Source organism: Otolemur garnettii, unplaced genomic scaffold, assembly GCF_000181295.1.
Source record: "Otolemur garnettii isolate 467f Iridium unplaced genomic scaffold, OtoGar3 scaffold00188, whole genome shotgun sequence".
Taxonomy (NCBI): domain Eukaryota; kingdom Metazoa; phylum Chordata; class Mammalia; order Primates; family Galagidae; genus Otolemur; species Otolemur garnettii.
Genome location: NW_003852583.1, coordinates 2,533,168 through 2,546,997, shown reverse-complemented (window position 1 = coordinate 2,546,997; position 13,830 = coordinate 2,533,168). Strand labels below are relative to the sequence as shown.

The window sequence follows — 13,830 nt, the reverse complement described above, 5'->3', positions numbered from 1 at the left end:
TTTTTTTTTTTTTTTGAGACAGTATCACTGTGGCCCAGGCTAGAGTGCCCTGCTCTTTGTGTGTAAATGAACTTCTTCCCTCTGACAGCTGCAGGGTAAGTCTGCAGGGAGCCGAGAAACCTCCCAGTTGAGCCCTGCAGATCCCCCAGAAGGGAAACCTGCAGACCCCTCCTCGCTGGAAAGCCAGTCAGTCACTGGGACTGGTGACACAGAGATAATTCAAACATCTGAGAATTTAGAGAATAATGGCAACAAGAAAGATGGCGTGTGTGGGTAAGAGAAAGAGTTGGTAATGATCTAGTGTTTGCTCAGCCTCTTGGAGTAAGGGGGACCCCCTTGGGGGCCGGGAGGGTGTGTGTGAGAGCAGCGCGTGCTGTGGAGTGCAGCGTGAGTGGCCGCCTCGGGTGGGCAGTGTCAGCGTCTGCTTCCTGCTGCAGGACCCCTCACAGGCTGCGTGAGCACGGGGAGGAGGGATGCTTTTGGTGTTTATGTCCCAATCACAGGTTTGTTTGTCTTATCCTAATTCCTTTTTTAGTCCTCCTCCTTCAAAGAAAATGAAGTTATTTGGATTTAAAGAAGACCCATTTGTGTTTATTCCTGAGGATGACCCGCTCCTTCCCCCTATTGAGTAAGGGCCCTTCAGTGTTCTAAACTTGTCCGTAAGGAAATTGACTCCAGGGCAGTAAGTGTGTGCTGACCACAACTGGCCGTTGTTTCATGTTTAGCACCATGTGGGGTTTTTTTTAACATGTTGGAGCAGGAAGGCACTTTAGGGCTGGTTTATTCAACCTTTCAATTTAAGGTGAAGAGAAAGCTTTACACAAAAAGAATGTGTAAAAACGATAAGTGAAAAAACAGGACTGTGATTCTGAACGTGAGCTGCCCAGTCAGGATCCTGAGCATAAATGTCCTCATGGCACTGAGGGTGCAGTGGCCAGGGCCGCTCGGTTCAGAGCCTGCTGAGGAGCTAAGAGTGGCGGGTGGTGCCGGTTCCTTACTGATGGTGTAGGCAGAGCACGGGGAAGGTGCTCAGGAGACAGTCTCAGGCTCAGGTGTTTCTTACTGAGGAGTCTTAGTGTGTCTATACCAGAGTGGCCACTGTGTTGTCTTTTGGGTAATTGGTCCTTTGCATCAGTCTCAAAACAAGTGCCCTCGGGTCCTCATCACTGGAGTAGCTGCTGATACAGAGAAGCTGTGCTTGTTAATGTAGGTCCTGGGTTGAACTGGAGGTTCCTAGTGGGGGATGAAGCTAAGTGCAGGGTGGAGCCCACTGCCCCCGCACCACACTGCAGGCTGTAGGAGAGAGGGTGTTTAGAGATAGTCTACCAGGTTTTGAACTAGTATGAACAGCACTCTTTGGTTTACAGGAGATTTTATGCATTGGATCCTTCTTTCCCAAAGATGAATTTGTTAACTCGGACTACGGAAGGGAAGAAGAGGCAACTGTACATGGTTTCTAAGGAGCTGAGAAACGTGCTGTTGAACAACAGTGAGAGGATGAAGGTGCCTGGTGGGGGACGGGCATGCAGCCTCCCTAACCTGTAGTGGTGGCTGAGGGCCCCAAGCCTGCCCTGTGGTTTCAGAGCAGTTGGTCGGCATGGGACTGAGCAGTCCCACCAGGTCCCTCCTGAATCTGGTGGCCTGTGTCCTTCACCAGACGTGCCCCTGTCCTTTAGACAAGCCTCTGTGCAGTTCTCACAGCTTGGCCTCCTGGGAGAGGGCATAGGGTTTAGGGACTGCAGCTGCCACTACTCCTGTGGCCCTTGTGATTTGTCCTCTTAGGTGTTTTCCTTAGAACTTTGGCACTTTGGGGCCCCTTCTCCATTTGTGTCACCACTCTCTGAGGGCATTACCCCCTTTACCTGTTTGTTTAACGCAGCAGGTCACTAATGCTCTGGGGCATCCTCAGAGTTCTGTAATGATCCTCAGACAAGATCTGCATTTTCACTCATCTCTTGGGGGTGACTTGTGACAGCATCCTTGCCTTTGGTAGCCCATGAGATGTGTGCATACATATTCTTGGGGTTTCAAAGTTCCCTGGTTTTAATTTCTGGTGTGGTGACAGTCTGTACCTGTGAGCCACATGCACGGAAGTGGTTAGTATCGGTGGTTCTTGGAACCCCTGTCGGAGGCAGGTACTTCTTGGCGATTTCCTGTTCCTCCTCCTCACAGCAGAGGGATTTTCTGGTTGTCCTGAGTTTGTGCGTGTTTCAGCTGATGTTTTCACTTACAGGTTATTAACACAGGGATAAAAGTCTGGTGTCGAAATAACAGTGGTGAAGAGTTTGATTGTGCTTTCCGGTTGGCACAGGAGGTAATTTGGGAACTTGATTAACACAAGCCCTGAATCTACAGGACACGGTTGGGAGTCCACTGGGCTTCACAGCGGCCAGCGCCTGCCTGAAGGTGCAGGTGGCCACACTTCCCGGGCACTGGCTTCCTCCTGGGGTGGGGGTTGTATAGTGAGGCCTGGGCACAGGAGTCCCTGAGAGCAGGTGATTGTTGTCATTCACAGGAGTGTCCTGGAGACTTTTCTTTTTATTTCCACAGGGAATATATACATTGTATCCATTCATTAATTCAAGAATTATTACTGTGTCAATGGAAGATGTTAAGATACTATTGACTCAGGAAAATCCATTTTTTAGAAAACTCAGCAGTGAAACCTACAGTCAAGCCAAGGACCTGGGTGAGCAATTTGAGTTGTGTGATGTGGGTTACCTTTATAAGGACAATGAAAAAAGTGTGTGGGTTTTTGGCACTTTGAGCATATGTTTTAGTATACTGTAGCTCTTTTTTAATTGATTACATCAGTTTGCAAAGGTTTTTGTGGAAGCCTGATTGACTTCTTGAAATAGTTAGATCACAGGCATCCCCTAGGGGCTGCTCTGTGTCCCTGGGTCTTGGGAGAGCACCTGGTGTGGCCCGGCAGCCTGCGTGAGCCCGTGAGGTTTTGGGGGCAGGCCTGCGTGCGCAGCCCCGCCCAGTCTCCTGCTTCACGGCCTGTCAGTGTCCACAGGTCCCTGGTGCTCGGGTCCATCTGTGGACAAGGTTTGTAGGGGACGAGACCAGCTAACGCCAGTATCTGGGTCATTGGTTAACTGTCGTTGTTAAAGGAAAATAACAAAGCCCAGTGTCCGTTCTGCTAGCTGGCCGGGCAGGCTACTGGTGCACTGTTGTTTCTACACTTCATAAACTTCCCTTCAGATCACTCCAGGGACATTCCACCTAAGCGGGGAAAATGATTTTGCCAAGCTATTCTACTTGTGTTTCCCTCTTGTTCTCATTCTTGTTTATTTGTTACGACTTACTGTTCAGTGTTTCTGACTCGGCCTGATGAAACCACATGCCTTGGTTACTGCAGTGGTGTGGTCGAGGCTCGAGCCTGTGCAGCCTGAGCTGTGTGTGTCGTCTGCTTCCTGCAGGCGTCTTCTCAGGTGACAACCACAATTTAATGTAGAGATTATTTTAAGGAATGAGGGAACTGTTTGTACTTGTTCCCTTGAATCCTGTGTTTAGGTGATTGTGGTATTATTTTTGACTATTTTTGTGTATTTCATGCTGTTCCTGGGATTTCGTGCTATGATTTGTTTTATCTCAAATTTTGAGAATTGATCAGTAGGGAACTCCCAGCCTCCCTGCCACCCCGAGTGACCGTAAGTCACTTCACCTTAAACCCTGAAGGTTCTTGCTTAGGCCCTCCTCCAGGGCATTCTCGGCACCCTGCCAGGACTTGGCTTCATGCTCAGAAGCCCTGTCCTTCCATCCAGGTCCTCGAGCTGAGGCTGTGATTTGTTCCTCCTCTTATCGAAGTGCTTCACAGCACTGTGCACATGAATATGGTGTCATAGGTGCCCCACCCGAAAAGCTGGCAAACGTGTATCTGTTTCTCTTCCAGCAAAGGGAAGCATCGTGCTGAAGTATGAACCGGATCCCACGTAAGTCACCGTGTGCCTTGTGTTAGATGCCGCCTGGTCAGCTGTGTGGGGATGGGTTGCTGGGGAAGTCAGGTGGGAGGGTGGAGCTTCAGGAACTCAGGGCCTTTTAGGATTGTTCCCGGAAGGTAGGATTGTGAGCACCTCAGGCCTAGAATATTCATGTAGGTCTTCATGAAGGTACATTTTAATAAAACACTTGGGCCAAATGCATTCTTACTTAGAGAATAAAGTGTGTAGTGCTTATTCTTTAAGCATTAGAATTTAAGTTAAGTTTCTATCTAATGCAGAGTGAATGTAAAGATTAGGCAATTCAGTGGGGTTGCGTTCCTGGTCGCAGTCTTCGGTTCATACAGCGTGTGCTGGTCACCTGCACACATCAGCTGGGGTGTGGGGTGCACGGTTATAGGTATGGTCTCCCCAGATCCTCATGGGAGCCTTTGGAGCAGTAGGCGCTGGTGTCGGTAGCACTTGCCAGGTGAGGACACCAGGGAGCAGCCTTATGGGGCTTGCCGGGAGCACTTTGGCTCAAAAGAGTGTCGGGATTAGGAGCTCACCAATGACAGCTGAGTGGGTTTGGGAGGTGGTTGGGGAGAGCCACGGTGCAGGTTTTCTTGGGAAGTCAGCATTGGATCCCTGGCTGAAGGATGAGCAGGAACTTCCCAGAGATACCCTGAGGCAGGGGCGGGTTGAGTGGCCATGTGGTGGGGATCGCAGCAGGGCCATGAGGGAAGGAAAATGCACAGTGAGGCGGGAGCCCCTGCCTGGCCAAGTACTTGCAAAGGCGGCCTGCATGGTGGACACCGACTGTCTCTGCTTGGGGTGGGGGCCGAGTGGGTTGCTGCGCAGCACAGGTAGTGCTGCACATGGGGAGCAGGGATGACATGGGCCCAGCAGGGCTCAGCACACTGGGGGTCACTACATACCCATATAGATGAAGCTCTGGGTGTTGAAGGGTTGTGTGGATCCCACACCTGCATTGTGACTTTGGGAAAGTCACCTGGCTCCAAGGAGAATGTGAGGAGCATGGGAGAAATGTCTCTCGCTCATTTAGCCGGGGGGAGCGCAGGACTAGACACTGGAGGAGGATGGATGTGTTAGCAGTGGAGGTGCTTGGACTCCGCAGGGGTAGGGGCTGCTCAGTGGAGGGAAGGCTTGCCCAAGGGCATTGGTTTTCTTTGGGACGTAGGGTCACAGGTTTAAATGTTCTCCTAGTAGTTTTGGTGGTTTTGTGGGTATTTTTGTTTTTTAAGAGGTTGCACATACATCTCTTTAGATGCTGTTTTGAGAATGTTCACCACTTACAAGAAGCTGCTTTGTTTGTAGGAATCCCGATGCCCTTCAGTGTCCCATTGTGTTGTGTGGATGGCGGGGAAAGGCCTCCATTCGAACGTTTGTGCCCAAGAATGAACGGCTTCATTACCTCAGGATGATGGGGCTGGAGGTGTTGGCAGAAAAGAAGAAAGAAGGGGCCAGTGAAGCAAATGACAGTATAGGCCATGCTGGGCAGCCGGAGGGTGAGGAGGGTGGGGAGCAGAGTGCAGAGGCCGAGGCCAAGGCCAGCAGCCCGGACGCGGCAGGCGGTGACCCAGATGCGGCGGGCGGTGACCCAGACGCGGCGGGCTGTGATCCACCTGGGGCCGAGCCATCCCGGTGAGCAGGCCCACGCAGGTCTGCACCTTGGTCAGCATCTTCAGAAACCAAATCCAGAACTATTTTGACATAGAAAATGTGTATTTTTAGATGCAGACCAGTTGGGTGGTAGGAACGGTCAGGTAGTTGCTGCTTTGGTGTGGAGCTTACAGCGGGACCCTTTGGGCACCTTGGAAGTTGTTCTTTTTATCAGTGTTTGGTGTCCTTGGCCAAGGTGGGTCTGGCGTGTCTGTTGCTGGTAATTGACTTTCACTGTTAGTCATACTTATGTAAAGAAATAAAACTCCTGCAGAAATTTCAGGTACATTTTATTAAGCCTATATTGGTCTTACAGTCCAGTATTTTTTTAATTATTATTTATAGAAAGAATCTGTACCTATGGATTGTTGGGAAACTATCGTATGAGCTTTAACAGTCGTATCTGGCTGCACAGTAGCCGTGTGACGTGAATATGCAGAGGGGCTTCTTTGAGGCCTCAGATGACGTCTGTGCCTTTTGTAATAAAGGGTAAAACAAAACATTTCTCAGAGGAAGAGCTGTATCATGAATTGTTATACTAATTATGAGGAGATTTTATGTACTTTTATTGAATGAAGTGATTTGCAGTTTTTATTTTTAAATGGGATTTGGGATACTTGGAATATTTAAATAAAGTTATTAATAATGTGTATATGTGTACAACTTTGGTTTTTGCTCTTAGGCGGTAGAAAGAACAATTTTTTTTTTTTTTTTGCTAAAAGACAGTTTGGAATTGCAGCCCCCTTTTTTTAACTAGCAAAAGCTGTGAAGCTGGTCAGCCGTCTGGCAAGCAGCATCACTCTGGCCTCTTTCCTATGGCGCAGCCCTCCTCTGCCTGGAGATGTAAGACAGCCCAGGGCGACAGAGGGAGGTCTCCAGGCCTGGAGCAGGTTCCCTCAGGACTGGCTGGTGGACCTGTCCTTGATGCTGATGGGAAGGAGCTGCCAGGCCACCTCAGTCGGTCACACTCAGTGACTGGTTCTGGGGTTGGTGACGCAGTTTATCAAGACAATTTTAAAACTTTGGTGCCTTGCAGCAGCGTGGTGGGTGGGCCTCCAGGACAGCACCTGGCCTCTGCGGTCACCAATGCAGTTTAGATGATCAGTCTGTACAAACACAAACTGCACCTTGCATTGGGCTGATTTGTCTCCTGGGTCTGTTTTGAAAAACTTTCTAACTCGTGGCATTAAGAGCTGTTTGCCCTTCACCTTCATTCTCACGTGCATTGCCCTTTTTTACCTTTGAATGGGTGTCTCTGAGTGTCTGTCTGTCTGTCTGTGTATATATGTGACTCAGTCTTTTCTGAACCATTCGACAGCTGACTGCAGACAGGTACCCCTTACTCCTTTGGTGTGTCTGTCCTATAAGGAAAGCCCTCTCAACTACTTACAGCACAAGCATCGCAGGAACATCTGGCATAAGGTCACAACTCACCAGTGTGGCTTGCCTTTGGCTGTCTTGTCTCTTGAGTTTACTCCCATCTGGAGTAAGTCTCAGTCTGTGGTGACCTAGACAGTTTGAGGATTACAGGCTAGTCATTCTGCAGAATGTTCTTCAGTTCTGGTGTTTTGGTCTAACGTGTCCCCATGATTATCCATTTTTGGTGAGACTAACACAGAGACGTGTGGTGTGAGGAGGCTCAGGATGTTGACTGCTCCTTGTACTATCGTTTTACTCAGCTAAAGTGGTGCCTGCCTTCCGTGGTCCTCCATGTTAGTATTTTGCAGGGAGATGTTTCAAGACTATTCCTGTTTCACATCAAACTTTTAACTATCAACTTTAGCATCGCCTGATTATTTTTGTCTTAACCAGTTTTTACTATGTAGCTGCAAAATAACAATATTCTGCTTTATCTTCCTTTATTATTAGATTTCATTCTGCATGCGTTAAGCACCTTCCCTATTTCTTTATTCATTTATATCAGTACAGAATCAAGGATCCTATCTTTTTCAATTAGTTTTAATCTGTTAACTGTCATTTACTTTGATGCTCCACCTGAAAGGCCAGCCAGTGGGAGCTGCTTCTAGTTGGTCCCAGTATCCTATGTGCCCCTGTATCATCCTACTTTCTGGGACAACAAGAGAGATCCTGGAGGGACTCCAGGGCCCTTATATGGAGTTTGATAGTAAGACACCAAGATCTGGTGGTAGCTGTGTGCGTTGCCACTGTGGGGTCCTTTCTCACAGACGTCTAAGGGAGCGTAACTTGGCAGTAAATGTTGTGTGCGCACTTACATGTCATCCACTGGTGTCCGCGGGGATTGGTTCCAGGACCCTCTGCGAATACCCAAATCCATGGATACGCAAGTCCCTGATGTGAAATGATGCATATTTGCATATAATGTCTGCATTTCCTCCTATAGATGTTAGATCATCTCCAGATGACTTAAAATACCTAATACAGGTAAATACTGTGAAAATATAGTGTATTATTGAGGGAAATGACAAGGAAGAATCAACAGGTGCAGTGCAGATGAGACCATGCAGTTTTTATATATTTTCCACCTGCAGTTGCGTGAACCCAAAGGAGCAGAGCCTCTGGATACAGAGGCCGACTGAGGACGTCTGCGTAGTTCACCTGTGTTCTTAGCCTCATTGAAGACCACGTCACGCAGTGCCTCCAGTTCAGCAAGCGCGGGTTTCCTGCAGGCACCGCCCCTCTGCTCACGGCTCTGTGGTAGAGAACCCTCTGTGGTACTGAGCTGCATGCCCAGATTTCCCCATGGTTTCTACATAATTGTTCAAATCTCACATATACTAATTCCCCACTTTTAATGAGGCCAATACCTCAGGCTCTGGCACTCCACAAACTCACTGGGTGTGTCATAGCCAAAACTCCATCACCCTTCCTCTACTCGCTGCTGCCGTCCCTAGACTGAGGGTGCTGGGCACAGAGGGGATCGGTGCCATCGAGGTGCAGAGGTGTGTAGTGACTGCATGTCTGTCTCCCTTAGTCCCAGGACATTTAATGTGGCAGACCATGGTCTCTAGAGGGGGATCCTGAAAGAAGCTTCTCTGGGGAACCCGTGTAGTTCTAGAAAGGCCCTAATGATAGTGGTTTCACGGATTCCCAGAGAATGGACTTCCGTCCTCCAGCAGGGGCACTCAGAGATGGCCAGTGGCTCCCAGGTGCATTACCATACATCTGAGAACAGCCTCCAGCTTTGAATATAGAGATTGGAGCAAACAAAACAAGTAGCAAGAAGTATAGACTACGCAGGGAGAAAAGTTGTTTAAAAATCCTGTTTTTTGATAAATAAGGTGGAAATGATTGATGATGGTGTATGGCTAAGCCTAATGAGACTTTAAAAAACAAGAGAAGGATATTCTTACATGAATTCTTCCACTGAAGTCCTTCCTTCCACCCTTCCCCTCCCCTCCCTCCCTCCTTCCCTGCTCTCAACCTGCTCCTCCCCCTTGCCTCCCCCCCTTTCCTTCCTCTCTCCCCTGCTCCCTACACCCCCTTCCTTTGCAGTGGCCTCATTGTCATCACACTGCCACCTCCAACTCCTGGCTCAAGCCACCTCTGGCTTGGCCTCCTGGAGTGCTAAGAGTATAGGTGTGGGCTACCGGGCTTCTTTCTCTAGTTTTAAGCAACACTTTGGCAAGGATCTGATCACCAAAGAATGCAATGCAGAAAAGACATTGAAGGATTTTTCGCTCCTACCCAGACAGGCTTCTCTGTGCCCAGGGCCTCTTGAATTCCTCCCCTGAGTCTAGAATAGTGGTTGCCTCATTGTGGGTGGGGTATAAACAGGAGACAAACTTTTCACTCACAACCCTTTGAATTTTGCAATACTTGGAAGATGAGTAAAATAAATTTCTTAAAAAAGAATGACAAGCATAACATTGACCCAACAAGTTAACGTTGCACCCGTGCAACATGTGGATGTGTCTGCAATGTTGTTGGAGGCAACGTGGTTTGTAACAGTCCCTGGCATCTGCACCCAGGGCACTGGGATGTGAACGGTACAGGGACACTGAGTGGAATGCTCTGGCCACCAAAGGAGTTGAAGCAGCTGTGTCCTGGAGGCTAGTGGTTGATAAGAGAGAGGAAGGCAAAGTGGAGGGAAGTTTGTGAGGCCCTTTGTGTAATGGGGACACAGTAGGTTGCCTGGGGTGGGGGGGGCGGGACAATCTACTGCAGCCTCAGGCCAAGATTCAGAAAAAGATTTTAAATACAGATGCTCCTCAACTTATGACAGGTTGTATCCTGAGTCAAAAATGGATTTAATATTCCTAACCTGCCAAACCTCACAGCCCAGCTGTCCTGCCTTAAACGTGCTCAGAACACTTGCGTTAGCCTGTGGTTGGGAAAGGCACCTGGCAGCGTAGCCCACTGGGGCAGCCCCTACAGGGGATGGTGGTTTCCCCCGGCGCTAGCGCGGCTGACAGGCTGCAAAGAAACCATGGCAGGTCACTAGCCCGGCAGAGTTCACAATTTGAAGTTGGCTTCTACTGAAGCCACACCTTCGCACCATCCACAAAATCATAAGTCAAACCATCATAAGTTGGGGGTGGTCTGTATTGAACCATGGGAATCTTAGACCTATTTAACAAATAGATACATGACAAATGATGTAAGAGAGACCTGGGCAGATGTGAGTCTCGAGGGCAAAGTTCTTAATGGGCATCCCTGTTCTTTGTGTGTGTGTGTGTATTTCACATGAATGAAACACTTTACGTGTACTTTGCATTTCACTTTAGTAAATGGAACTCCATTCTTGGAGCACTGGTCTGTGTCCATCGCTTACTGTGGTGAAAGGTCAGCAGCCAGCAGGAGGGCATGGCCTTCTGTGTGCCTCTGTGATGGCCTGGAGGTCCCTGCCTCCAGGAATCCCACCCTTGTGCATTTCTAGGCGTGCTGGCTGCACCTAGTGACTGGCTTCCAATGCACAGAATGACAAGAGTGGTGGGGTGGTATGTCCAAATAAGCTGAGGGAAGACTGTGGCTTCTATCATGCTGGTGGCACTCTCTTGCACAGTGCCCAGGGTCCCCAAGACCCACCTCTGGGTTTGACTGATTGTAGGAGACCCAGGACTCAGTGTATGGTCACACAGCTGTGATTTGTTACAGTGACAGGCTTGTAAACGCAGCAGAGGGAAAGGCACAGGGTGACCCATGGAGAAACCAGGAGCAGCTTCCAAGAGTCCTCCTGGGGAGGCACATGGGCACACTGAACTCATGCAGTCAGTCGTGACAGCACGTGCAGAATGCTGTCTGCTAGGGTAGCTCCTGAGACCTGGTGCCCAGGGCTGGAGTCACGTGGCACCTTCTGTTGGCACCTCCAACATCCAGACTCCCTGGGGAAGCAGGTGTTCCAAGTGCTGCTGGCACAGACAGCTGAGGCACAGCAGACCGCGCTCTAGTTGCAGTGGGAACAGTCCCAAGCTCCCAGGTGCCAGCCATAGAGACCTTGCACCCAGGCCTGCCACGTGGTGCCCCAACCACGGGGGGATCCAGGTACGTGGTGCTTCAGCACCCCTACCTTCTCTGTCAAAATGTGGGGAAGCGAGGAACTGAGGCCTTCAGCCTGACAGCTCAGGAGCCACTGAATCCTGCCCACAGTCCTATAAGCGAGCTTGGAAGTGGAGCCTTCCCTAGTTGAGCTTGGATGTGTCTTTCTCGACAGACCTAGAAGCTGAAGACCCAGCTAAGCCAGGCCGGCATTCCTGGCCCGCAGATAGTGAGACACTAAATCCTGCTTCAAGGCACTAAACGCTGGGGTGATTGATTACAAAGACAGACAGCTGATGCAGTCCTTGACTGTGGGACCCTGAGCAAGTTTCTTAACATCTCCGGGCCTGCATTTCCTTACCTGTGGGATGGGCAGAGTGGCAGCCCCACTCCATAGTGTGTGCTGAGGACTGGAGCAATGAGAACAGCACCACAGTGACAGCAGTGAGAACAGCATCGCGGTGAGAGCGGTGAGAACAGCATCACAGAGCGACGCTTCCCGGCCTGAGCTTCAAGGTGGAGGCTGACTGGGGCTGGGAGTGCGACACAGCGTGCTTACTGATGATCGCTTGTCTCTCCTTTTGCTGGCGAATAAAACCTTCTGATTGGAGAACTGGAGATGAGGGAGTGGGGTGTGTAGAGCTTTTCATCACTAGTCACGTATTCTGCTGCTGCAGCATCTGTGACGCTAGTGGGGACTAGTGTCCATCACAAGGTCAAAGCCCGAGGGTCAAGTCACATCACGTGGGTCATACATCCTCACGCCACATTCCGTCGGTTTGGGAAGGAGAGGTTTCCGTACCCCTGCCAAGCTGTCCACGGTACTGGACAGGAGCCGCACGCAGCAGGACATGTGGAGTTGTGTAACTGACAATTGTCAGTTTCAAATACCAACATTTATCTCCTCCCTCTTCCCCCCTCAAAAGTCAAACTTTAGTATCAAAGGTTATTCTAAACCAGTGAATGAAAACCTAACAGAAACTGGAAAACATTGTCCTGCCTTCACACTATCCAAGTACCTGGGAGTTGATGGAAATTTGTGTTCTAATTCGGTTATTTAGAAGATTGTGGTTGGCCTTAGAACAGCTTTGCTTTTTACAATCAGCAAATTCTGTGTTTGTTTTTTCAGTTGGATTGATTTTGTTTACAGGTATCATTTCCCAATATCAAGATCTCTAAAAGTTTCAACCAACTGTCAAGAATGATAACTGCACAAACAATATAAAGGCCAGGACATGTACTGGCGGGTACAAGCAGACCAGCACATGGGGCGGGACCAGCACATGGGGCGAGACCAGCACATGGGGTGGCCTGACTGATTGTCATGGCTGATTATGGCTACGATCAGCACTGTACATTTGCATATTACCGTGAGTTAGAACTTGTTAGATGAACCCATCTTTGGAAGCTAGGTTCCCTGGGGCACAGACTCCATGCTGGAGACGTGCATGCCGGAAGTCTGGGTCAGTCCCTGCTGCCGGTAAAGGACATGGAGCTGGGCGGATGGGGCTCGGGGAAATGCTGGCTTTTTCAGTCCCATGCCCACCCCACCAGGGCCAATGGACACTTGGCAGATTTGGGGAGAGGGGACTACGCCTTCACGCACATCCCAGTTCAGCTAGTCATTAGATGTGAGATGTCAGCTGCCCTGGGAAAGGAGTGAGACCTGGAGCAAGGAGACTGTATTCAGCTGAGGGCCCAGCAGCTGCCAGAACTCTCGTCCACTGGGGAAAGGACGTGTCAGACCTGGACGCTGCAGCGTCCACCCCACCACTTCATAATGTCTGCTCACCTGGGAGAATAATGATTAGATAGGAAGTGTACCCTCCAAGGCACTAGAGGAAAAACAGTTACAAATTGCATCAATCTAAGGAGAGAAGAAAGGGGGAGAAAAGATTAGAAAAAGCTAGAAAACACAGTCAATAGAAAATGCAAAACAGCTTCCTAAGATGGAAACAAGGCCGACACAGGCAAATGCGGATGTGACATACAGGTGTGGGCCTTTAATTTTAATTATGTTTTGAATAGTTAAGCGCTCGAAGAGTTCAATATTTGAGAGATTCAAATCAGTGGAACGCCTCGCTCTCAGCCTGTGCTCCAGGCACGTCCCCGTGGCAGCAGCCTCAGGAACAATTTCCTGCCTCGTCTTCCAGAGTTATTCTACACAGATAAGGGACTGGGGAGATGTGAGTCCCCCTTCATACAAATGTTGACATCTATACAGAATGTTCTGTTCCTAGAGTTCCTCGTTGTTTAATAACAGGTCTTAAAGATCAGTTCCTATCAGTGGCATAGGGAGCTTCATTCTTTCTGGACAGGCAGAGGATGCCCATTCACCAGAACAACGGTCATCTCCAATCCTTTGTTATTACCCCGAAAGCCTGCAGTGAATAGCGACTTCCATTTCAAATGTTGCACATGTGTGTGGGTTAGAATAAATTCCTGTAAGTAATATTTCTTGGTCAAGGAGTACATGCATTTTTCAATTATGATAGGTATTAGATTTGCCCATAATAATATTAAATAAAATAGAATCCATGGCAAGACACGGTAAGTGGGAAAAATAGAGAATGCGTGCCTATTTTCTATTTATGAAAGGAATAACCCACAAAGAATGTGTTACAGCCTTTAACCTTAAAGCGTCTTACAACAAAATACTGAAAAAAGAAAACAATCACCAGTATAAGAGGAAATGGACAAATCCATGATTATATTAAGGATTTTAAAAATAGCATCTAGCAGAAATTGACAAGTAAAATAGAATATG

At 48.9% G+C, this 13,830-nt stretch overlaps 1 protein-coding gene across 1 annotated transcript in view; it reads left to right on the top strand.

Moving 5' to 3' along the window:
* NSUN2 (NOP2/Sun RNA methyltransferase family member 2) overlaps positions 1-6,235 on the top strand; it is a 26,709-nt gene extending 20,474 nt beyond the window's left edge. Inside the window, exons 14-20 of the mRNA XM_012812088.2 lie at positions 89-273; positions 536-628; positions 1,368-1,503; positions 2,234-2,314; positions 2,551-2,689; positions 3,899-3,938; positions 5,262-6,235. Of these exons, the coding sequence (XP_012667542.1) occupies positions 89-273; positions 536-628; positions 1,368-1,503; positions 2,234-2,314; positions 2,551-2,689; positions 3,899-3,938; positions 5,262-5,592 (1,005 nt within the window). The 3' untranslated portion in view covers positions 5,593-6,235. The remainder of the gene's footprint in view (positions 1-88; positions 274-535; positions 629-1,367; positions 1,504-2,233; positions 2,315-2,550; positions 2,690-3,898; positions 3,939-5,261) is intronic.
* The last annotated feature ends 7,595 nt before the right edge of the window (positions 6,236-13,830 follow it).